The sequence below is a fragment of the Blennius ocellaris genome, assembly GCF_963422515.1.
Source record: "Blennius ocellaris genome assembly, chromosome: 1".
NCBI classification, from domain to species: domain Eukaryota; kingdom Metazoa; phylum Chordata; class Actinopteri; order Blenniiformes; family Blenniidae; genus Blennius; species Blennius ocellaris.
This window is the reverse complement of record NC_137650.1, coordinates 8,625,566-8,650,896: the sequence shown is the minus strand read 5'-3', so window position 1 is coordinate 8,650,896 and position 25,331 is coordinate 8,625,566. Positions and strand designations below refer to the sequence as shown.

At 41.0% G+C, this 25,331-nt stretch overlaps 1 protein-coding gene across 1 annotated transcript in view; it reads right to left on the bottom strand.

Annotated features, from left to right (window-relative positions):
* hcn4 (hyperpolarization activated cyclic nucleotide-gated potassium channel 4) overlaps window positions 1-25,331 on the bottom strand; it is a gene marked incomplete at both ends in the record, with an annotated part of 75,345 nt that overhangs the window by 44,562 nt on the left and 5,452 nt on the right. Inside the window, one exon of the mRNA XM_080494769.1 lies at window positions 7,990-8,413. Within this exon, the coding sequence (XP_080350895.1) occupies window positions 7,990-8,413 (424 nt within the window). The remainder of the gene's footprint in view (window positions 1-7,989; window positions 8,414-25,331) is intronic.

Genomic DNA, 25,331 nt, shown 5'->3' with positions numbered 1-25,331 from the left:
GTTTTCAGTTGAGTACATTTATTGTGTTAATTGCAACAAGCTCCGTCCTGATGTGTTTGAGCGAGACATGATTTCCTCCTGATGAGTAATGAAGTTTATCAACTGAATCAAGCCATGCATGTCTCTGAGTTATTTCTAATCATCCAGCATGATAGCAGGTTCCGGGAGTATGCGGCGGGCAGGAGGTTACTTTTCTCACTGTAAATGCCTCGGCCACAGTGTCGCGCTCGTTGGACGGCCAGTGCGACACGTGGAGAATGAGAAGCAGGCCTGGGAGTGGACCACAGGGAACACCCTTCCATCATCTGTCTAAACAGGCCTGGAGGGCTCGGCTCACAAAAATCACTCTGATTCTGCTGCCTGCCCAAGATGCGCCGTTGGGTTTGCGCCGGATTACACATTTCGGTCTAACAGTTTTTTAAGCAAATCCACTGTGGGTATTCATATCACACACGGCTCATTCAGCGTGTTGAGGACCTGTCACCGTTGCTGGCAAGCCTCATTGTGCAGTCAATAATAGCCCATTAAATCTATTCTTCCTGCTTTTCTTATCTGTGAAAGACCAGTCCTTGGCGAAGGTAATGGGTCAGTGAGCGGGGAGCTGATTAGCCGATTTCCCTTATTTACATTTTTTGTGGAGATTTACTGAGTGGAAATGAAAGACACTTCATTCTCTTTTTGGACCCGTGGGGAAGCCACATGGCTGACTTCTCTCGCAGCAGCTGACGTTTCGTTTTGTTCCTCCATTACCACAGCACAAAGCCAGCAATGCCGTCCGAGCCATAAATCTTAACAATTCCAGCTGCCAATTTCAAATAAAAAGAGGCATTCAGCTACTTTTTAATAAATACATTACACACTGGTGGCGTAGCACCAGTCCCCAAACCCCTCACACCTGAACGTATTTTACTAGACACTGTACAATAAACTTGACTTTCATTTATCTTTTCAAAGCTCTTCTGCCACTTTTCTTAGTTTGAAACTTTTCCTTTGTACACAAAAGTACTTAAGACAATGCAACACCATCTTGTGCTCAATCACATGGTACCCTTTCACAACCGTGTGGATAAATGCGTATGGATTATATATGGGAAGCATATTCCAGATTCATGTGAGTAAATGTTTAGCTTGTGAAATGAAAAATTGAAAGAAAAGTATTCCATTTTCAAAATGTTGTGACTGCCAAAGAAAAATCCCGCTAACGTCTGGTTTCACTGGCTGGGAAGCTTTTTCCTGTCGACTATCAGTGAATATGTCTGGGCTGACAGACACACAGTGGTTATGCAAAAATACAACAAATGGTTTTTTAATAACATATTGACAAGCATCAATCGCAAAGGGAGTCAAATACAAGTTAAGGCAGACTTTTCCTGCAGCTGTTCATGACACGAACTGAAATCCTTTTGATGCCAATATTGGCAAGCGTTTTCTGTTTTATCCCATTTTCACAAAGATATACAAGTAAGAAAATAATTTAAGCTGAATTAAACTTCTCTTTTTTTCCATTTCTTAAATTGAAAATTAAACTGCTGACCATGACACGAACTTCACTGTAACATCACTGGCGTGTCAAAATTGTCAACTGGACTCTGTTTGTTCAGACAGGTTCAACACTGTAAGTTTTGGGTTGGTTTTTTTTTAGCTCTGCTTAAAACCTTTCGTTCTGTCACATTGAAGGCTCGGCTCTCATCTCACAGACTCATCTCCATCCACGCTACGAGCGACGCCTTAAGGGTCGGCCCGTTGAGACGACAAGTTGGAGGCATCAGACATGATGGGAGGAAGCCCTCAGAGCTTAATCATTAGTGCACTGCCTTGAATCTGATTTAACAGGATGACTAATCTCATCCAAATCACTGGTTTGTCAACAGGAGACAACTCCAATGAGGAGGATATCCGGTCACAGTCTTATTTTTATCCCGATGAAAAGTGACAAGACAAAGCTGAAGAGGGCGGAGATGGGGCGGGGGGGGGGGGGGGGGGGGTGGGTGGACGACAGTCGGTTCCGTATGTGTGAGAGCAGGATGGATATCTGCACACCACACTGAGCACCGCCGCGCATGGCAGTGTCGTACTGGCAGCTCGCCACCGTCACCAAAACCCTGTTTGTAAACAACATACTGTCAACATGGCGGTCGTGAAAAGAGCCTCGTATGTGGAGTGGAAGAGGAAGCAATCAGAGCTAATGTATGACAACAGTGATAAAGGGGACTTTTAAGACTTTATGAGCAGGCGGGGGAGCAGGGCCTTGCTTGAGTTACGTAAAAGGGTGTTAATGGTGTTAGCAAAGTTTGGATTAGAGTCTTTGAGGGGGTGAAGATGATGATTGATTGATGATGATTGCAGTTGCAAACGCCCTCAGCGTATCTTGTGCTTTGCAATCTAAGGTTTCTTTTGTCTGTCGGTAATCCCGAGCATGTTAATCTGGAAAGACAAGCAGGCTTCACAGGACTATTGACACGACTTCAGAACGCATCAACAGCAATCGTGTGACTGGTGCTTTTTAAATAAAAGCTCCATCTGTGCATCGTTTTACTATATGAATCGCTGTATTGGAGAATTATTTCAATCACAATTGTAATTGGAGTTTTGCAAAAAGCATGAAAAGTATTTCATTTGATAGCAGTGCACATTGATAATGTATTAGCTTGTCCATCGCCTCTAATATGGTCGTGGGGGCATACATTTTCCCCTCCGCTTCATCGGCCTGTGAAACAGTCTCAAATTGTCTTGGAGAGATCATAATATGCTTAAATGGATTTCATTAGGTTCAAATCATTTTAATGTTCCGCTGCTGGCTTTATACAACTAATGTATGTCTCCCCTGTCCTGGGGGAGAGCTCTCTCTCCTCCAGAAGTTTGCTTCAAAGGTCGTTTGGGGACGCACATCCTCACGAGCGTCTAAGGACAGAGGATGTCATATGTTTTGCAGATTGCAAGACCCCTTAAGACAGATTGTCCTGACTTGATTCCCAGTTGTTTCGCCCTGCAAGTGTAAAATTGGGGAACATTACTCACACTCTATTTTCATCATCGCCATCATCCATACAGCGGCAGTGAGGGCGATGAGAATTCTTAACATTTTGCAATCCCCTCTGTTTTCTTTTCTGGGAAGACCCTGCTGGAGGTCGAGAATCACGCTCAAGGACACTTCAACAGTTCGTGGTTAAGTGCCAACATGTCTGAGCTTCAGGGTACCGGCGCAATATGTTCTCCAAAGAACACGCAATTATGGTCAATAACAAAAAAGTAAGCACAAATATACAAACATCGACACAAATCTAAACATGCCACAATCGATATACTTTCCGATGTGTTAGTATTTGTGTCAATACAAGTAAAAAAGTAATATTATTTCCATTGCATGACTCACTTCTGTGAATCAAATTCTACACAAATTAGTAAGATTGTGGTCCAAGCCCGGTACCAACTGAATGATAAATGTGCCTACGGTACCTGTCGGTGAGCAAAGTTATCCAGAATGTTTTAATCTTTTTGTAATGTGTAAACCAGTTGCTTGTGCTCCTCCAGATGTGCTGCTCACTCTCCTGTTTCATGTTACAACTGATCAAGTTGAAAGTCCCTGGCAGGCCAAAACAACCTTCAAGTCACCAGAAAGTGCCTCAAGCTCCCGACAGGCTGTCTGCGTTTGATTTTCTCCCTCCGGATTCCGTCCATACAGTGTTGGGCTGGAAATCCAATGTGCATTTGTTTATTTCTTTTAAAGCCTCAGCGCAGTCAATACGATGTTAGAATGTACAATGAACATAGATCGCATTGCTTATCACACAGGGGTATCGGGTTTCGAGGAAATTATCTATACTTTTGACAACGCGACCATGAATTGTCAATTGACCACACAAGGCAATCATACGTGTCAGAGCCACCTCCATGATCTGCCAAAAATATATTTGAAACAAAGCCAAGGTTGTTTCATTCACCACATTTACATCCCTTCTACTGTATATGTAGGTCTTTCTCCTTTCTATTGTGGAGCAACAGCATTTTCCAAGGTTGTTCAAATCTTAAGATGTTATCGATTATAGCTGTGGAGCACAACAAAAAAACATAACTTTTTTTTTTCTTCTTATCTTTATATGAAAGTCTGCAAATGTCCGTTGTCCTAAAATATTTTGGAGAAATAAGCTTTCACTGTTTCATAATTTTAGGTACAATAAATTCAGCCTTAAAATTGTGTGTCATTGTCCAAGAGTCAATAGTTTAACCCTCCACTTATTTCTTTAAATCGTAATTTGAATTGCGCTGGGGTGAAAGCAGCCCAACATCAACATTTTTGCCTGCACTTGCCTGAAGCTTCCCGGCGTCTGGAGAGCAGTCCAGCCCGGCGCGTTGAAACCCACTGATCTCGGACACGGCTGAGTAGGAGTTGTCAGGGTCCCTTGTGTGTCTTTATCAAGTATCTGTCGCTTTTATTTTGTCTTACCTATGCGTCTCCATGTGCTTGTAGCTTCTGCTGCCTGTCTGGTTGTGATTTGTTTCACCTATGTCCCTCTTCCCTCAGTCGATAACAAACCCTTTTCCCTGTGTGTCTCCGCCAGATTGTCTCCTGCCTCGCCGTGACATTCCCGGGTCCAGATTGAGCTTCTCCTCCTGACCTTCCCATGGATCTCCCGCTGGAAACCTTCACCGGCTACGAGACAAACTTAATTAATAAACTCTTTTAATATTTTAATAAGTGTGAAAAAGAGATTTTAATTTCACCTGTTATATATTTAAGCTCCATGCTGTACTAATCATTTCCAAGTATTCAATGCAGCATATTTTACTATAAAAATTCTGACTGGTCCTGATTCCTCAAAAGCCTGATTTGCTGAACTTCAGTGCCAAGGGGAAAGGAATCTAATTTTAAAGTATTTGTTCCCAACAGGATCTCACTACAAGGCGACAAGCCATGCAGCCGAGTTCAGTGAGCTGCATTCAACACATCCCAGAAGAAGTGTCCTCCGTGTGACTTCCTACAGAAGAGGAAATGAATCTCAAACAATAACAAACCAAATGAATTTGTGCGTCACTATTTATAGCTTGCAGACACTCGTGAAATATGAGCGAAATAATTCAGCCCTGCCTGTTGGAGGACATCGGGACATCACAGGTTTGCAGCTTCTGCTATGTCAGAGACGTATACATCACATCACTGCGCCGTATTTAGAGTGCCAAGCCATACTGACTGGCATTTGGTGATTTTACAGAGGGTAGAAATTGCACGGCGTCATGGATCACAAGCATCCCACCTCAATACTCTGGAGCCAGAGAGAAATAACACTTTTTCACAGCTGTAAATATCCATGGAGAAACAAGAACACAGTAAAAGTCAAGGATAGTAGCTGCTTAGTTTTATTTTCTCCCCAAAGCTCAATATGTAGGTGAAGAGATCGAAATAAGGCCGGTGTGAAGTGTAGCAAAATAGTGGGATTGTGATGAGATACATATATATGTTGCCTGAAGTGCAGCCGTCAATAGGAAAAGTCAAAAAGTCAGTCAGGTGGCGAGATCTTGGCGACAAGTTATTCTGCAGTGACAGATGACATTTCTGTGAGGTTGCATCTGGAGTTCTCTGGCGCTGATGCAAAGCTGGCCTTTCACTCTGTCTGCCTAACTAGCATTCATCAGCACACACACACACACACACACACACACACACACACACACACACACACACACACACACACACACACACACACACACACACACACCCATGTAAATGGCAGCTGGCTCTATGTGAGCGTCATGTCCGCCCTCTGTAGCGTTGGGTTTTTTTTCTAATGCTGCAGTCGTCACAGTCCCGCACTGTCCTTGTAAGTTTTTTTATAATGACACAGCTATGAATCACCGTCTGTTTTTCTGTACTTTTAAAGTAAATTCTTTGTCAGTTTGTGGCTCGAACCTACTTCTGTTTATACTTGTGTGCCATCCTCTACTTTCTTTTGTCGACCTTATTGCTCAGGCTGAATGTGTGACAGGCGAATGCCAGTGAGTTCACTCTATTGAAATAAAGGCTGGCCTGAACTACATGTATCCTCGCCTTCATTTTGCTCACAGAAATACAGCAGTGGCTTTGTATGGGAGACACAGGGCTGCAGAAAGATTCTCCCCAAGTGATTTATTTGAACTTTTCCTCTCTTTGAAATGGCATTACAGAGGCACTGCACGATTAATGTCACCACACTTATATATGCTGTTCTACTTGGATAGCCATCTGAATCGCTAACCCAGGAATTCCGCTGAAAGGCAATGGGCATGTGTGAATATGTGCTGTGGTTTGATTGGCAATCACTCATCTAGTCAACCTTTCCAATTGTTGGTGTAAAGTCATGCATTCAGGGAAACACACTCACCAACACACACCGCCCAACAACAGTGTGTTTGACAGACGACAAAACTGCATTGTTTGTGTGTCCTCTTGTACTATGGACGTCAATTTAAAAGGAAATTAGGCACAAAAAATCCACACAGGCCTACTGTATCCCATAACACACTCATTTTAATTGATTTTCTTTTCTTACAGCTAGAATTCTCAAGTTTGAACGAATGTCTCCATCAGAGTGACATTCTATCTTTAGTTATACGTGTCCCATAACAAAAAGTGGGTTTCTGGTTTGTGCTGTTCCAAAGAAATATGCACAACCGCTAACACAACCTGAAATGATGATTTTTAGCCATCAGGGAGCCTCATAATGGTTTTGCGATGGAATTGCAACAAAATTAAATCAATTTTTCAATTAACTCTTCTGGTCCACTGATCTACTTTTTATGGTTCGTAAAGCTTTATAAAACACACCCTCAAGTGACACACAAATTAGTAATGCTTGAACATGTGTTGTTGTCGATTACATTGAAACCAAATTCCCAAATTGTATATTCTCATAAAACCCAAACGACAATACGCAAAGCCTCCACTGTCTAATCTTAAATATGGATGTTATAAAAAAGAATTCTATGTTTTGGTTGAAGTTGAAATACAGACAGATACCTTGATACTCGAGTAACGAGATATAGCTTTGCAATCCACAGGATCCAGACCATATGATAAGCACCAGCTCCATGCATTACGTCTGACTGTCCCCTAAACATACTGCTTTGTGCAACTTCCAATTTAGTGACTGCAATATCGTCTGACTTACGACCATCCGCACCGATTCTACCGAATGACTCTTCGGGAGACTCTCTGCTCTGTCAATAGTTTTAAGAAATACAGGCTTGCAGAGGGGCTGTTGGTGTTTAAAGGGAAGTTGTGTGGAATGACAAACAGCAGTTGGAGAAGTAGTTCCACTACTTGTAATCCAGTCTTTCTATGTCAGCGCACTTACTTGTATAACACCGAACTCCCATCCTATGCTGCCTTGACAGTCCTATATAATCCTCCGGTGGTATGTCTTCTTGTTGACTCGTGAGGCTCCGACACCTCACTTTGCACCTTTTACCTTGGAGACTGAACAACAACATCCATCCAGTGTGAGCAATAGGAAGTTTTCTAATTATTTCTGCAATTATAATCATGCACATACTGCTGCACTGCCTCTCTGGGCTCTGTGGTCCCACTGCTGGCTGGGTGGAGACGGAGAGGAAAAGAAAATACTCATCAACATCCTGGCTTCATCAGCCGACTAGTGACGGGCGTTCAGCGGAGGAGCTCCTTCACTACTTTCAAGGGTGAACGCAATCAGAGGCAGCGTCTATTCATATTTTCTTCCTGGGGGGGAAAATTGATTCATGGAGGGCTCTGCAAACATATGTGCTGTACATCTCCCCAGGTTGGGAATACCATTTGGATCATAATTGGATTTACTAAGAAAAACCCCATGTGTTTGATTAGATTGTCAGCCCATTTTCTCCCTCGATTTCGCTCTTTGTGAATCTAATTTTGAGCTTCCGCAGATTCGAGTTCCCCCAAGCACAAGCTCAAACAGCCCAAAGCTCTGCACAACATTGTTCACATGCAGTTTAGCACACCGACATGCGGTTCCTTACCTCTTCCCACTGGTGGATGTAGCGAATGAGTCTGGAGAGCCGCAGGAGTCGCAGCAAGCTGAGGATCTTTGTGAAGCGGACAATCCGCAAGGCGCGTGCCGTCTTGTAGAAATCGGAGTCAATGCGTGTCTCCACAATGAGGAAGATGTAGTCCACAGGGATAGAGGAGATGAAGTCCACCACGAACCAGCTCCGCAAGTACTTGATTTTTATCTGCTGCGGATCCAGGATGATCTCTGTGTTGTCCTCCTTCACGATTCCCGTCCTGAAGTTGAGGACCAGGTCCATGAGGAAGAAAGTGTCGGACACAACGTTGAAAACGATCCAGGGAGGCGTGTGCTCGTCCTTGAAGAACGTGATGCCCACAGGGATGATGATGAGGTTGCCAACCATCAGCAGTAGCATGGTCAAATCCCAGTAAAACCTTGTCAGAGGGAGACAAAGATGGACATATGGTAAATCAATCGGGCAAATACTCTTCATTATTATATTGACTTCTAACAGGAAGAGAATTACTTGCTAAAGACTGAATCTGTGATACTTAAAAGACCAATATGCTGCACTTATCTTTTTGGGGAAGCTGCCAAATATAACTGAAGACTTAGGGAGGCTAAAAAAAATTTTGGGAAAAAAAAAATCTGCTTTCTAAACATAGGTTTGTTCTCATTTACATTCAGAAATTGCTTTTTTTTATATAAAAATATCTTCATCTTCTGAATACTTAAGTCTTATTGAATTCATCTATGCATCCATCTTCCATGCCTACACTTGAAGACAGAGTTTTTTTTCAGTAAACGACAGCACTCTTCCAGGATTGTGTGTTTTTCAGCCAAACACAGCAGTTTGGGACGAAAGACATTTAAAAAAAGAAAAAATCTCAATCACTCTGACACTTGCTGAACATGGAAACTCAGAACGGCCCAGAGCCACACATTGAACTGTAGTCTAACAACTAAAGCACAAAGGTTTTTAATAATTTCCTGTACAACACATAATTATTTGAGAGGCATTTGCAGTTTCTGTTAATCACAAACCAACAAATAACAATAAATGGAAAGACAAGATTAGCTGTAATAGAATAACCATAGATGTAGAGTAGAAGACCAACTTTAGTTCAAATGAACATAAAAAAACAGCGTTTTACGGTTCAATGTTTATTGTATTTCTGTTAATAATCAAGTGAGATTATAATGGATTTGAACTGAATACGAAAAAGTTCCCGATTCTCTTTGCTGCTTCATTTTGAGTGTTGTCCATGTATGGAGGAATCGATCTTATACCCCATGTGATGATCCCATAGAAATTTACATACTTCTATAACCTTGTGTACGTACTTAATATATAACTTTCCACCAGTGCCCGAGAAGGTCTTGACATAAAAAGCTTTTGTGTTTGGGACAGTAAATCAGAGCTCAAAGGTCAATGAGGGTCCACTGTTAATTACAAACTATACACTGACCTCGTATGTCTTCCAAGCCTCAGAGTTTGGTTATAAATTGCGCACTCTGCTTCCCAGGTAATTGAATCTAAATGGGCTCTTTTGTGATACAACCTGGATGCCCCACAGATTGCACAGTGAGGACTTCTGCGTGGCGCGCTCTTGTTCGGATCCTTGATGATTTACCCACCCACCTTTAACTGGGCCATAAAGATCTGTCTATGCGCAAAACTATTAATCAAGAGTGGGGCCGTGAGAAGTGGGAAAGAACTGCTGCGCCGTACACAACCGGGGTAGGAGGTATATTTTCACTGCAAGAAAGCGGGACTACAGAAAGTAATTACCGCTGTTTCCATGTAGTGGCTTATGTCTATTGATTTCATGGTTCATTCTCTGTGTGTTGCAGTAAATAACTCAGGGGTTTACTTTGAATTGCTACTCCACAGAATCGCACAGCAGGATGCATATTTCTGGTTTTATTCATATATTAATTTTAAGTTCCTTTTATTCAGTTGAGTTGGTTAAACAATGTTTGCCTCTGAGAGCAAATTCATGCATCAGTTTTGTTTTGCTTTGTTTTTTGTTTCGTCCTAAGCGGAGTGTAAAATTCAAGATTTTGCTGATTTCCAGTTGCTTGTGATGCTATGAATTCCTACCTGAGACTTGCATCAGTTCCTTGGAAGAACCGGATTGGAGAGTTTGATTAATCACAACATTGCCTGTCATCCAACAGTTCAGCTGTTTCTAGTAAAGCTGTTATTATTACGATGCTGCTTTCTCAGCGTAAAAACAAATATCACATCCAGTTCATTGAAAGGAAAATCTGATTTTTTTTTTTTTTTTTGCATCGGCGTGAGTCAAAATGGTGAAAAACATTGATTTGCTGGTAAAACTACAAGCACTGCACAAGTGAACTGAAGAGAAAAGTCTTTATTTACTGCTCTGCAACACTGCAAACAACTGTGATTTCTGCAGTCCAAGGCAAGTGGAATGCAGCATTAGTTAGACCTTTTGTCTTTAAACCTTTAAACCCGTTTTGAGAACATAGGGCTCAACATTAACACCCTCCAACCTGCCAAATGTGGGCAGTCCTGGCAAGTATCTCAGCCAATCTTACTAACCATGACAGCCGGTGAACATTTGCTTTCCCCTGTCTCTCTCTAATTTTTTTTTTTTTCTTCACACAGTCGGAACCTTTTTCAATGCCACAATAAAACAGTGAAGAACTACATATCTCAAAAGCACTGGCTGTACGTTATTGCTTATTCGCCTTCTCATTGGCTGACGTCAGCAGCACTGGCGATGTGGACGGATGAGAAGGTCGGATTTAGGACGGAAGTGTGTGGCGTTGGATTTTCTTTCCGATCAGATAGCAAGTAAAACCAAAGCTGCTTTGAACAAAAGCGTGAATGTTTTAAAAACTCAACAGACGATCTGGCTTGTCAAAAATCATGTGACTGATTCTGGTGGAAAAGACATAATATGAACCAAGCAAAGAAATTGTGTAGGGGAGGTTGTGGGACTGCAGCCTTCAGGTCGGCACAAAGTGGAAACACACACCGTGAAAAGGTCAGACTGTGATGAACCGTTATCTGTTGTTTTGGACAGGAAGTGTTTTTTGAGGCATAGCCTGTATTTTTATGTAAACATGTGTATATAACGTTGCTGATTGCAAAAAGTTCTGTGACTTCATAGTCAACCAAAATAACTATAGAACAAGCTCGAGAATGCGACCAGAGTCAGCAGAGCCAGTAATTCACAACGGCCACGATATACCTTTGGAGGCTTGTAAATCTCATTCTGAAGACAAACGCTACCATGTAATCAAATAATTACATTTCCCATCAAAGATTTTGATGCTCGTGAAAATTTGGACTGACAAATAACTTTAGGAAACAGTAGCTGGTGAGGAAAAAAATTGTGTTGAGTCCTGCATGTGTGTAATAAAAGGCTGTATGCAACTGAAACTAAAGCAAATTTAACAACACCAGTTAATGTTACTCATATTACAACATAATAGCAAAAATGTTGTGACTTCTGTAGCCGTGTGTATCACCTAATGGAGTAAAAACACCTAAATGCTTGACAGACTTTCTCTCTATATGGATAAAAAGGTTATTGTGTTTCTGCAAAAACTACTCAGGTTGCTGTTTACGAGGAAAAAAACCCACTGCTGCTGTAAAGTGCTTGGATCACAGTTTACACAGGGACCCGACGCTCACACATGCATACATGAATATACATTACACGTAAACACACATCTCAGTTTCATGTATAGTGTACTGCACGCACAAACACACATGCTGGGGAAACAGTGACAGTAATTGGAATTCTTCAAAGTAAAAGGGTATCCAGTGTTCCAGCTTGTTGTCATGTGGAGTTATATATAGACAGACCTTCCCATCACTGTGCTCACTCATGTTAAGACTGAAAGCCCAGGAGAACAAGTAAAACTTCAAAAGAAGAAACATAGGTAATGACATTTGTTCTTGATATTGTCGTGTCTCCTAATACTATGCGCTCTAGCTTGTAAAAGCTGCACCAAGTACTTGGCAGGGGCAGGACTGAGTTGACAACGTCAGTGTTTTATTTTACAGGTGGTGTAACAGCTGGAAATCTGTGTCTTTGTTCTGCTGTGTGTTTTGATTTCCGTGGCTAGATCACATAGGAACTTTTAAATCAGTGTTACAAAGCCGGTGTCTGTACATTACAGGCAATTACATAATAAACATTACAATATAGACTACAGCTTTTCAGATAGTTGAGTGTTTTCCTTTTTCCAGGCTGCTTATAATACTCTGAAAGTTACCAAAGGTACTAATCATCAGTCTTCTGTCATTGTCACTATTGGATTATCATTGCGTTGGCATGGAATCGTTGAGATTAGTATAATGCAAACATAAAGATTCCATCTGTTTGTCAATAATGAATCATTGAAATATGTGTATTCCACAAAAAAGAATTACAGGGATATATTTAAGTTTTCATATTTACAAGTATAGCTGTCACTGTTTAAAAAAAAAAGCATCTGTATCAGGAACAGAAAAATACAAGAAAACCTGTGGACATGACAACAATAATAATAATATAATATCTCTTTGTGGATGTAAATTTCAGCACGGATTACCACAATGAGTATCATAGCAGAGTTCAGCTGTTGGACTGTAAAAGACACTGTTTTTAGGAAACGTATCTGTTCAAATATCAAACACCGTGCAAGGCAGTTGTGACAAACCTATGTACAACATGCACAACGTCGCGCTCCACTGAATCACAGATTACAACCATTATATACACAAAAATTACTAAGTTATCCAGTACGTCACGTACAAAGACGACTGCTGTCTTTGGGAAATGTAAATATGAAGTGAGGAGAGAATTAAAGTGTTGTTCAAGAGCATTTGACTGGTATGGAAATCAGCAGAATATATGAATATGGTGCAGCAGTTTCTGCCCTTTGGGAAAACACAAACTATTGTTTTGGTGCCGTGCAGTGTAGCTCCAACACGTCATTTTCAGCTGCGGGGATGTTAGCAGTTGTAGCACATAGCAGCAGGAAAGGCTATCAGGCTTGTCTGTGGTCGCATGACTGACTGACGACAACAGTCAAAGAACTTGTTCATCTTTCTGACACAACAACACAGGTGATCAAAGATCCTCATCTTTTATCTGAGTGTCTCTCCACCGTCAGGTAGTCGTGGAACTGAGAAGATAAATATACAAAAAGGACAGAGACGTTCCCTAAAACTATCAATGGGCTTGTCTTTGGCTTAATATCAAGACACGGAAGTGAAATGTGAAATAAACAATGATATGCTGTTTCTTAGTATAATCAAATAACTGAAGGGATGTAGATGTTTAGACAGTCGTGTCACAACAAATCATCAGACAAAGCTTTGTTGTCAGTCAGCCCATGTGGTAAAATACTTTGAGGGAAAACTACAGCTAATAGGAATATCATTAATTCTTTTGCTATTTGCGAAAATATAGAGACTAAACCTAATGAAAACAAGAAGTAGGCCCGTGGACTTAACAGTGATGTCTGGCTTCTCTAAAAGTGAATAAATCCTCTGCCAGCAGTAATATAATTCCCCATGAATGTGAGGAAATGGCGTGAGGACAGGAAAAGAAGAGCGAGCTCCCTCACATCACTGGACCAAGAATAGCAAGACAGAATGCTGTTTAAGACCTCAGGACGGCACTCTGGCACAGCGCATCCCGCCGCCACCTGTTTGATAGAGCCGCACTCGCATTGAGGAGTATTGGGATTGGTGGGATTAACAACAGCTGCTGTGTGCCTAATGCGGCGATGCGTCTTTCTCAATATGAAAGGAACTGGATGCTAAAACCCCCCCAAAAAATGGAAAAAGATAAATCATGTTGTGGCATTATTACATACAATTCCACCTCTGAAGAGGTTGAGGCGATGCAGGCAATGTCAAGACTCATTGATTTAAGGCCATCCTCAAGACACTTTCCAGCTGCAGTGGTCGTAGATCCTGCTTTTGAACTGTGCACAATCCTCCTCGTTGGTCCGGAGGACATCGGACATCAGTGGTTTCTAAAACAGACGACTTCGAATTAGACCTCATCTGGCCCTAGAACAGCTTTCAATCTTGCTGCAGCAAATTCAAATGTGGCAAATGAGCCTGGAGATGAGCGGCATATTTTAACTGATGTGACTTCCAAATTTGCATTATATAGATGTAACTTTCTTTTTTGGACTCCTCTGCAAAACTGTATTCACATACAATGTTTTCTGTTCTGGAGTCTGGGCGAGGGTTTCTAGTACATTTTCATACATGGTCTTAATGTTTTGTCCAAAAGTAACAATAAATAATAAGAATCTACTGTTGACCATTTGGTCTATGAGCCCAAATATTTATTGTATATATCGGTTATCTTGTAAATGTTTGCATTTCTGCCAAGATTTTCGAAATAGATTTTCTCAGTTTGGTAAACCTGTCTCCATTATTATGGAATCACAGGAGTGCCGAATTTTATAGGAAATAATTGTGGAGAATAACCTGATATTCCTTTTCTATCTTGTCTTTGGTTACTCCATTTTGTCAATGTTTCTCCTGTTTTGTCTTTTCCATTTACTGGATGAGTCAAGCCGTCTGGAAAAGACAAAAGCAATACAATACATATCAGCAAGGTCTGTGGGAGGGGCTTCCTGAGTCCATACCTGATCACATGATCCATCTGATCCATCTGATCCATCCACACAATTCCTATTGAGTTCTCAATGATCATAATGATTAACTAGTTTTTAGTTGAATATGAAAAATTAGTTCAGTATCGAAGTAACAAGAAACAAAATATGCGATCCTCTGTGCCTTTTCAATGCTTTTTTCATGCACTTGTTTGCATGGATGCCTGTGTGTGTGTGTGTGTGTGTGTGTGTGTGTGTGTGTGTGTGTGTGTGTGTGTGTGTGTGTGTGTGTGTGTGTGTGTGCGTGCGTGCGTGCGTGCGTGCGTGCGTGCGTGCGTGCGTGCGTGCGTGCGTGCGTGCGTGCGTGCGTGCGTGTGTGTGTGCGTGCGTGCGTGCGTGCGTGTGTGTGTGTGTGTGTGTGTGTGTGTGTGTGTGTCTGTGTGTGTGTGTGTGTGTGTGTGTTTGCATGCGTGTGTAGAGTAAATGCTCATGATTCCTCCTTTTCACTCTTGCGGTTGCCTCCTAATGGAGGTCAGGTCACCTAAACATAGCAGGGATCCATTTACTGTGTTTTATTATGCACTAGGACCCTGACATAGAAGAACATTGTTCTATAAATACAGTTAGCGTGCGTGTGTGTGTGTGTGTGTGTGTGTGTGTGTGTGTGTGTGTGTGTGTGTGTGTGTGTGTGTGTGTGTGTGTGTGTGTGTGTGTGTGTGTGTGTGTGTGTGTGTGTGTGTGTGTGTGTGTGTGTGCGTCCTAAGTCACAGACTCAAGCTGTTTGAGGGGGATTCCACCTGTCTTGAAATAAAATGAAAGTAATAACAAAAACTCACACTGGTGGAATAAAATAACTATTTCCAAGAGAGAAATGTTGCATAACATTCTGTTCATTTATTTAACTCCTCTTTTTCCTTTTTGTTCCAGTGTCATATCTTCCCCAATAAAATACTAAACAAAAGCAAACTGGCAACATGAAAAACCGAACGTGAAAATGTAATAAAAAGTTCCAGTGCAGTGAGCATGTGATCAGAACTAAATTCCATTTTTGTGTTTGATGGTTGGAGAAATCCAATTTTCATACAGACTCGGTTGTAAAACACAAAAGATAAACACATTTAAACCTTTTCAGATAAGATATCAGATGAAAATATCTGATAATTAGAGGTACATCCTAAAACTCTGATCACAGGGTGCCTCTGTAGTCTTGCCGCTAAAGAGGAATAATCGGATGGAAAAATAATAAAAAGCAAAGAAAAAAAAAGAAGAAAATAGCACCTTACATCAACATTGCTTTAGAGATTTAAGCGAGAGTGACGCTCACACCTACCTGGAGATGCTGAGAGTTCACTGTACTCATGAAGGAAGCCCTGACATTTCGCCGCCTGCAGCCACAGCCCACTCTGCTCTCTGGTGGGGTGGCCAGGGACAATGGGAACATGTTGTCGTCCTCAGAGTGCATCTGACTACACGATAAGCCTTTTCTCATTCACCTCACCAGGCCGGCCAGGCTACCTGAGAACGGGCTGTGAAAGCCACCGCAAACGGCTCGAGATGCACACCCCTTTTCAGGAGCAGTCGGCCGAGGATCTACAGGGAGCACATATGCACGTGTGCTTGCGCTTGTTTACATTTGGCATGTCGAGATGTCTATCTGCCGGAATGCCACGCTGGGAGCCTGATGGAATAGCATGCAAGCAGGTCATCTGTCATGTCGGGGGCAAGTTGCAGGCAGGATTTAACTCGATTCTGTGCCACGCTGACTGAATGGGAACGGGGCACGGGCAGGGGGTGCTTTCACACCAAACATCCACAAGGGCACTCGCCAACACTGTGCACACTAAACATTATGAAATGGACCTGATGAATCACTGAAACGTATCTTTTCACATAGGAAGTCAAAATCAAACGTTTCCCCAATTGATTGAACTGCATGTTTGTGTCCGTGTACACATGTATGTGATTGTATTTCCTCTTTAAAAGCGTCATAATTTTCAGCTTTTCACATGGGTCTTATTGGTTCAAAGTTATTTGCCCCAAATCCAGCTTTTCCGTGATTTTCTGCCTTTGAATATTGGAATATTTTAATATTGATTTGTGATTGGCTCATTGGAGCACACATTATTTTATTTTTTTTAAACAAGCCAGGGAGAGAGATGACTTTCTTCACTTCTGGAGCATCATTCCAGGTATGGGGATGCATTTTACTGACGGAAAACTATTATAAAGTGAATTTTGCATAATATGGCCCCATTAAGTATTTTTAATCAGAAGTACTTGTAAGCCACTGTAATTATCCAAACTTAAAGCATGTGTCAGTTTGCATATGGGAGCAATTATGTCACCATACCAGAGCTGTTTTTCTTTAACTTACGAATAATGCAGTTAAAATGATCATTTCTACAATAACAGTATTTCTACTCACACAAATCCACAAACACGTGGCAGATTAAAGTAAAAAATGTTTAAATTACGTGACACATTTTCAGAAGCTCATTTTAATTCAGATATAATTGTAAATACAAAACAAACTTGTTGAACCTATTGAAATTAGATTCAATACATTTCTGAAGGATTTTGCTTCTTGCTGGCGCCATTCTACTTTTTCATACATGACAAGTTTACTCATCCAGAACTCATTACCGTCACTGATACAATCAGAATGTGATCAACAGTTAACAAAACACCATTGAAACCCGGAGATCAGAAACTCTGGCTCCTTCACACCGTTTACATATTACGTCAACTGCATCTACCAAACCGTGAGTTACACAACAATAGCCACACAACATATTGATTAATGAAGCGACCGATATATTTTAATGATTTTGACCACACCGGCATCCTGAGTTATTTGTTTGGGGAGGCGATATATTAGACCGGCTGCTCCCTGTGTCAACAAGGTGACAGACAAACTTTTCGACCGGTATGAATTTTACTTGCTTTGCAATCCAGCGGTCGATTGAGACTGTTGCGTTTCCCCCCCTAATCTTGACTGTGGCAAATCGCTATTGCATAATTTGATCCAAAAACCTTTTCTTAAAGTCTTTGCACCAATCGGCCCCCTTCTCCTTCTCGGTGAATCTCTCACTTTAGTGTCGCAGCTTGTCAGTCTGACTTGAGACACAACATGTTGTGTTGAATTGACGTTATTTTAACTGTTCCACATCAAACGCGGTACAGTAATCCACGCCTTGATTTACTGCTGCTCTCTGGACGCTCCTGCCCACCACCTTGTACTGTGCAGCCAGTCAGACCTGCTCAACGTGCTATTGAAAACTGGTAACCACTCTCTATGACTTAACTCATTAAAGTGGCAGGAAAAACATCTTCATACCTGATTCAAACCAATCGGGGATAAAGTTAGTGGCTGTTGATTTAACTCGGGTCTATTCCAAACACTTGTGACCTGGTTTCACCTGCGAGTTTAATAAAACACAAGCACAGCCCAGTCACTTACTGGGCTTTCCTCTGAACTCATGTAAAGAATGTGAGAACCTTTTTGTCTGTGTTTATTTATCTCTTAATTCCTAATAATATTGCCATTAATTTAATGACTTTAGTAGAAAAAAAATGAAAGCTAGTAATTCCTCATATTAAATTTCCATTAGAAACAAGGCATAATTTATTTTCAGGAGCTAATGCATCCTTCAAAAACAGCTAGCTGTTTTATTTTCTTAATCATATATACACAATCACACACCTTTCACAATCATATACGTTTATATTTGTTTGGTTTTTTTTTTCTTCCACTCAATGTGCTGTCACAGTTTCCTTTTCGCTGAACATAAAGTCAATTATATAACTACATTTAGAGCCACCAAAGTACAAATCAACGTAAGGAGCTCTAAATCACTGTTAGAAGCAAAGTCTTTTTGAAAAAGACAAAAAAAAACATTGTGTGAGAGAAAAAAGCATCAGTTTTACGTTGGTTGGATTTAGTCAGAGGCAGGTACTCTATGATGCAGGATGGTATACCTAACAGAAAAACATCTGTAACCAAAACGATGGCCATGTATTGTCTATAATAGAACAGCCATTTGGCTGAAAACAATCCAGTTGGCAAGCATAGCTAAATGTAAGTGTCTAGGAGGAAAAAGAGTCGGGTTCAAAGGGTTAATCCTATTTTTGTTGTCACTCGCTCCAATGAACTGTCATAACGGCACTGTCTTTCCTAAGCACAGCCAGCAGGCACACTGCAAGCACATCACTGACACTGGGGCTGTGCAGTCGCAGGCGGCTATATTTAGGTGAAGCACGCTGTTTTATCAAACCCAGGTTAAGAAGATTTCATCAGAGGTAGAGGCAAATCTCCCCAACCTTAGGCTACAAGAAAACAGAGGGATTTTCTAAATACCTACAGAGGGGAGAGGAAAAGCAAAATCAACCGAAAGCAGGCAACCTTACCTAACACCGCTAAAAGAGATCCATAAATAAGATTACAAGTAGTTCTACTGGAGGTACATCAAGATAAGAGTGCAGGGTTCGGTTTTTCATTCCCCTCTAAAGCTCTATCTGGAACTGTTATTCAACACAGCCAACATGACGGTGATGTTACAGACAATGTCATTACTGATGCAGTCAAAACACAGACTGTATAAGATGGGAAGCCTAAAACCGTCCATCACTTCCGGTGTGAAAAACATCACATATGGCAATTGTTTTGGGCTTTTTGTTTGATAGTGGGATGTCCCTGGATAATGTTATTGACATCACTGGAATAAAGGGTTGAGGCTACCTTGCGACCAAAACTGGAGATATTTGGACACCCTCTGAAGAATTTCCAAGTTTTGTTGGTTTAGGTTGCATATAGCAAAATTACTGGTGGATTCCTGGTGATGCTCTTGGATGTTTATTGAATATTTGTGAATGACTAATTTGACTGCATAAACATATGCATGTCTTTGGATTTTTTTTTCATATTATGAAGTTCCTAAAAAACAAAACAAAAAACCAGTATGTCAGTTTGCTGATAATAAGATCTTGATAGAGCAACTTAAAACCTCTCTAGTGTGAGATGTGTCGTCTTACTTCACTTCAACAGCCTTCTTTTTATCTTTCAGCATTTGGCAAAATGTGGATTTGAATTGCGTTTGAATTGTATTTTTGAAAAATAAAAACATCATTACAGCCTGGTAGTTTGTGCAATAATATCCAGTACTTTTGCTTTGTTTGTGAGTCCAACACTCCTGGTGAAAAGGGTTTCAGACGTCAGTGTGGTTACATGATAAATTAAGTAATTAAGTAAAAACAAGTCATTTTACTTGATAGGAAGGCTACAGCTATGATATAAAAGGAATGGTAAGGTCAAAGTTTTTTTTATAACCATTAATATTCCTGAAAAATATATTTTACATAAGGAAAAAAAGATTTTTCATAAAAAAAATTCGGACTGATTTTTTTGGACTGATTTCCAAATGTTAAAATCAAAGCATTTTCATGACGGTGATAAGATATGCTTTGTTTAATCAGCAAGTAGTTTAAGTGATATGATGTGAATCGCAGACAAAAAAACCTGTTCTGAGAAAAAAACTGACTATAAAATATAAATGTTTTCCTGATGGCGTCATAAGAATTTGAGCGATCATCACAACATTTTAAAGTGATTTGATGTTGTCTCTCATGTTTCTCTTTATTCAGATTCGGAGACCGCGTGAACAGCGATTTAAAAGCTTGAGAACCAAATAACCATCTTGAGAAAACTCTCCCAAAAAAAAAAAAGCCATAGTGTCAGTCCCAGACATTCAAAAACATGCCCTACATCCACTCACTGAAATAAGTTCAGCCTAAATTTGCTCTGATGTTTGAGCGGCTCCGAAGTGTGCACTTGAAAGCTCTGACTAAATCATGAAATCACTAGTGCCACTTAGCAAACTGGCCAGATATAATCAGGGAGTCGGGGGCTCACTGAGAAGAATGCTCTGAAGTAGACAAGAAGTGTGTTTCCTGTCCTCCTTTCTTACCACTGGGATCTTTTTTTAAGCATTTTCTGGAGAGGCTTTAGAGTCCAGTGGAACCCTTTGCACCTTCCCAGCGCGCGGTCTGCTACCTATCTGCTCGCGGGGGTAAAAGTGTTTATGTGGGTGGGAAATTTAAGAATACCCTTAGAGGGGCCTAAAATAAAAATGCAATGAGTGACAGAGCTAGAGATGACACACTGCGCTCCGGCCGGTGCCATGAACATGCACTTATCCTACTAGCATGTGCCAGTATCTGCTTTGTCCGCTGTCATACCGCCACTAATTGCATCTGTGTTTCATCATGATGCCATGTTATCTTCCACAAGGTCCGTAGAGGCATGTCACAGGGGTCTCTTGACAGCCAGACACAGAGGGTGGTGGAAGAAATACTGGCCAGTGCCACTTCTCCAAAGTGAAATCACCGAATCCCTCTCCTCGCGAGCCCACGGCTCTGTTGGAAAGAGAAGTGTGAGACAAAGGAAAATGGAGCAATGGGCTTTCTCTCACCACAGATGAAGTGCTAAGATAATGCGGGGTGTAATACCCAGGACCGGTCACGGCGTTACACCGTGTCCTCGTGCCCTTGGCTGAGGTTGCACCGATGCCGGGCCATTATATTCAGCAATGAAAGCTTTTCCTGTCTATCTCTAGACCGGAGATCTGAGGTCAAAGGGTGAGAATCAGAGTGGAGGTATGAAAACAAAAATAAATAAATAATTGTAAACACAATGTGGAAGCGCCAAGAAACCAACCCCCCCCCCCCCCCCCCAAAAAAAACCAAAAAAAATAGAACTTTGTATGTATGTATGTATGTATGTACGTATGTATGTATGTACGTATGTTTTCACAAAACCAGTACACAGTTTTCACAAAAACTACTAGTCTGAATTGCATGAGACTTTCAGAGATCATTTTTAATCATCCAAGGACCAATTGATTACATTTTGGGACATTAACAGCTAACTGTTTCCAAATGAATCCCCAAAAAATGTCGGAGATTAAAGGAGATCAAATGAGATCAGTGTCTGTTGCCATGGAGACACTCAGTGTTTCACACAGTGATGTAGCTACCTAGTTAGCATTTATATGAGCTAATGGCTATCACGCTAGCAATGCTAACGCGGTTCTGCAAACAAATGTGGTGTTGGCGGAGGTTTGCGCTCTACCGAGTATAGTTGTAGTCCAAGCACGATTTTCTAAGCTCTGTTTAAAAAGTAAAGTAAGAACAAAGGTACTGAAGCTTAAAAGATGAGTTTAATCCATTAGCAAATAGACTGAGCATGAAATCAAACAGAAATTGGAGAAGAGATGCAGTTTATCTGTTTGTAAACAAAAGCAAGGCGCTCTTGAACATTGAAGGACTTGTCATATTTATTTGTTTGCGCCATAATTACTTGACTGTACATTGAGATACAGTCCCTTTTTTGTCCTTGTTTAGATTAATATGAACCATCTCTGCGACAGAGTGACTCGTTAGAAAATGTGGCATGGAAACAAAAAGAACATGCCACGGACTGTGGCGATAGCGCCAATAAATCAGGAGAGCCCCCACTCCATGGCAGAGGAGAGCGAACAATCTGTCTCTCACCACTGCATGTCTCATAATCCACCCATTTGTCTGAGTCTTCAAGACACCCAGCGTGTGGCAGGGCCAGGCCAAACACATTGATCCTGGGAAGTGTTTCCTGTGAATCTGGCCAGCTCCACACAGAGGGCTTTATTCAGTGCACTGGACTCCGGTCCTCACTGAGTAGATGCCCCACTGTGACCAAGGCACTTTGGCTTTCTATACATTTGTGAAGGGAAACTGTGGCAAGAGTCCCCTAATGGAAAGGCTGCACCATGTGTCTGCACAGATGGCGGGAGAAAGTGATGATGGCGATGGGATAACAGCTACGACAGGTGAATTAACTAATCCAATCTGTCATGAATACACGTGAAACTCATGAAGTGAACATTAACTGTTGCATCTTAAACCCCCTAAATGCAAGAAAAAGCCTGTTTGTTGTCAGTTTTTGTTATATTTCTACTGTACTTTTAACAGTATTAGAGAAACTAAAAGAAAATTGGAAGCCATGACAATTTACAACAATGAAAAACAGCGACAGTCTCGGTTCATGGTAAACGGTATACCATGTTGTCCACATATTTAATCAACAGCTTTTGTTTCTGACAAGTTCCACTAATTGGCTGGGAGCCTAATAGAAATTACCCATGTAGCTGACTTTGTAATGACACTCGCACATAAAATGTGAATTTTTTTTTTTTTTTTTTTTAAGTTTTACAATGATGTTTCTCACAATGTGTTCAGCCCCTTGAGCGGCATACTGGTGCTACTTTCAGGATGTGGTCATTTCCTGTCTCAGTTGAAAGAGGGGGGTTAAAAAAGAGCAATCCAATTTCAGAAACACAAGGGGTGCAAAAATCCACCTGGGACACAGGCAGAGCTGAAAAGGTCAAGCTGTATGTACCAGATATAGCAGGATGCCTGTAAGGTGAATTGAGTTGGTGCTGCAGCGGAGGGGTCAACAGAGGTAAAGTGTCAATTTGGTTAATATACTAAACAGGCTAAATATAGACTGTTATTTTTTTTTTTTTTACCTAAATTCAATACTAAGATCCCTTGAAAGATCACACTTTACTCCACTTAAATGACAAATCTAAATTTCACAAAATTAGAAATTGTTCAACTCCAATATGTTAAAAGAAACCCAACAACGTAGCATCACACAGTAGGTCAACATCTGTATCAGGAGCATGCCTGGGTCCAGAACAGGACACAACTAAATACAAACTAGAGCCTCCAGGACAAATTTTAACCCAAGCACTCTTAATTAATCGTTCCAGCCAGGCTGACAATTCCCATGGAAGACACTACTTGAATGTGAGGGTTATCTCATTTTCAGAGGTTTCATTTTTCCTGTCCAGTAAATTCCTCAATCGTTTCACATGGAACTAAAACATTTTTTGAAAAATTCTTCAAACTTACTTCACTTCAGAGAGGGTGCATACCACTGAAACACTTCAGTGCTCATAATCAAAGTAAATAATGTCCTCTTGGGTATCACGGGAAGATTTTCACCTTTGTACTGTGGAGTGATGTTGACTTTGTCCTCAATCAGCACTGATTATAGGATGAATTTCAGATTGAAAAGAAAAAAAAACAAGATATGGATACATAATTATAAAAATGTAAAGTAAACTTTTTTTTTTAAAGTTGAATCAGTTTTTAATAATTTCAACCCAGTGACTTGATTTGTCATGGCACCTAACTGGTCTCCTTACATTTTTATTTTGTCATCGGCAAGGCAACATATGGGGCAGATGTTTCAGCTGCCAATTTAATCATCTAATAACATTCTGATCGGATGATCTTATACTTATCCAGAGGTTATATGTCGTGTTTGAGAAATGCTGTCTTGGTGAATATAAACTACTGCATTTCTTCTTCTATTTCTTCTGCTTTAAATTTGCTGATTAAATAAAAGTGGCATTAAAATAGTGTGGTGGCTGTGGGGTCTGACGCAATATGTGTCAATTAAAACACAAAAACCCTGCATGGTCAAGAGTCTTTTTAACCACATACAATAAACACGACCTGCATGAAGGTTATGAAATAAGTAATCCGATTGAGTATTATATAAAATTGTATCATTAAAGGTAAATGAGTCATATGTAGTCAGTGGGGTAGTGATCATGTACGTGAAACCCTGAGAATCTGAATATGTGTAAAGTGTGTGCGTGTGGGGGGGTGACTGACATAAGTTGTGTATTTACCAGAAGAGACTATATATTCATGTTGCTATGCAGAGGATGGACACACACACACACACACACACACACACACACACACACACACACACACACACACACACACACACACACACACACACACACACACGCGCACACACCCTTGTCAGGTGACCGAAATACATCAAGCATATCAGCCGGGTGACATGCGGCACTTAACAGAAAATGTTTACTGCAGGTTTTCCTATTTTCGGAATGTATATGATGTCCAATCAATCAATATAATCTTAGCTCCAGATTACCATCACTTTCCCAAGGTTACACTCGGCTCTTTGTCTAATACAGGGCTGAATAAAATGACATATCGGGAAGGGGGGGGGGGGGTTCACTAAAATGCAATAAAGAAAAAAAAAATGATTTTACGGTTGTGATCACGTGTCCCGATTTCACACTCCCACACAAGTGTGCCTGGCGAGGTCATGCAGCATCGTTCAATCATTCTGCCACTATGACAGGCAACCTTCCACCCGCCGGCCACGCACATCCTCCCTGGGCTCCCTCCATTAAATAAATTGTGCTGTAATAATCTCTTGGCTCCTAATATTCGTGGATGAGCACAGCAGCCTATTTTGATTACCCCACTTTCAGGCCCAGCCAGAACCATCTGTAATCCCCATGTTTTACCCTCACTACATTAAAGGAGGAATTACTTAATGGAGACTGTGAGGAAAAAAGTGTCATTCATCCGTTATATTCTTGAGCAGTTCTTTTTCCCCGTCACCTTCCCACGACAATTAATAATGTCAGAAATAGGCTGTGACAGAGCAAAGCATTTTAAACCCCGATTTAGATATTTCAGCACAAACACATAGCTTTCATCAGGATTGTGCGGCCAGTACTGTTTTGGTAAAATTGCATAAAAACTGTCAAACCCCAATATAAATATAGAGCAGCCTCTGCGAGATTGACATTTCTCTATTGCCTCATTTTGACCTTTGTGCATGGCTGACCTACACTGTGACTCCTGCCACCGCCGCGA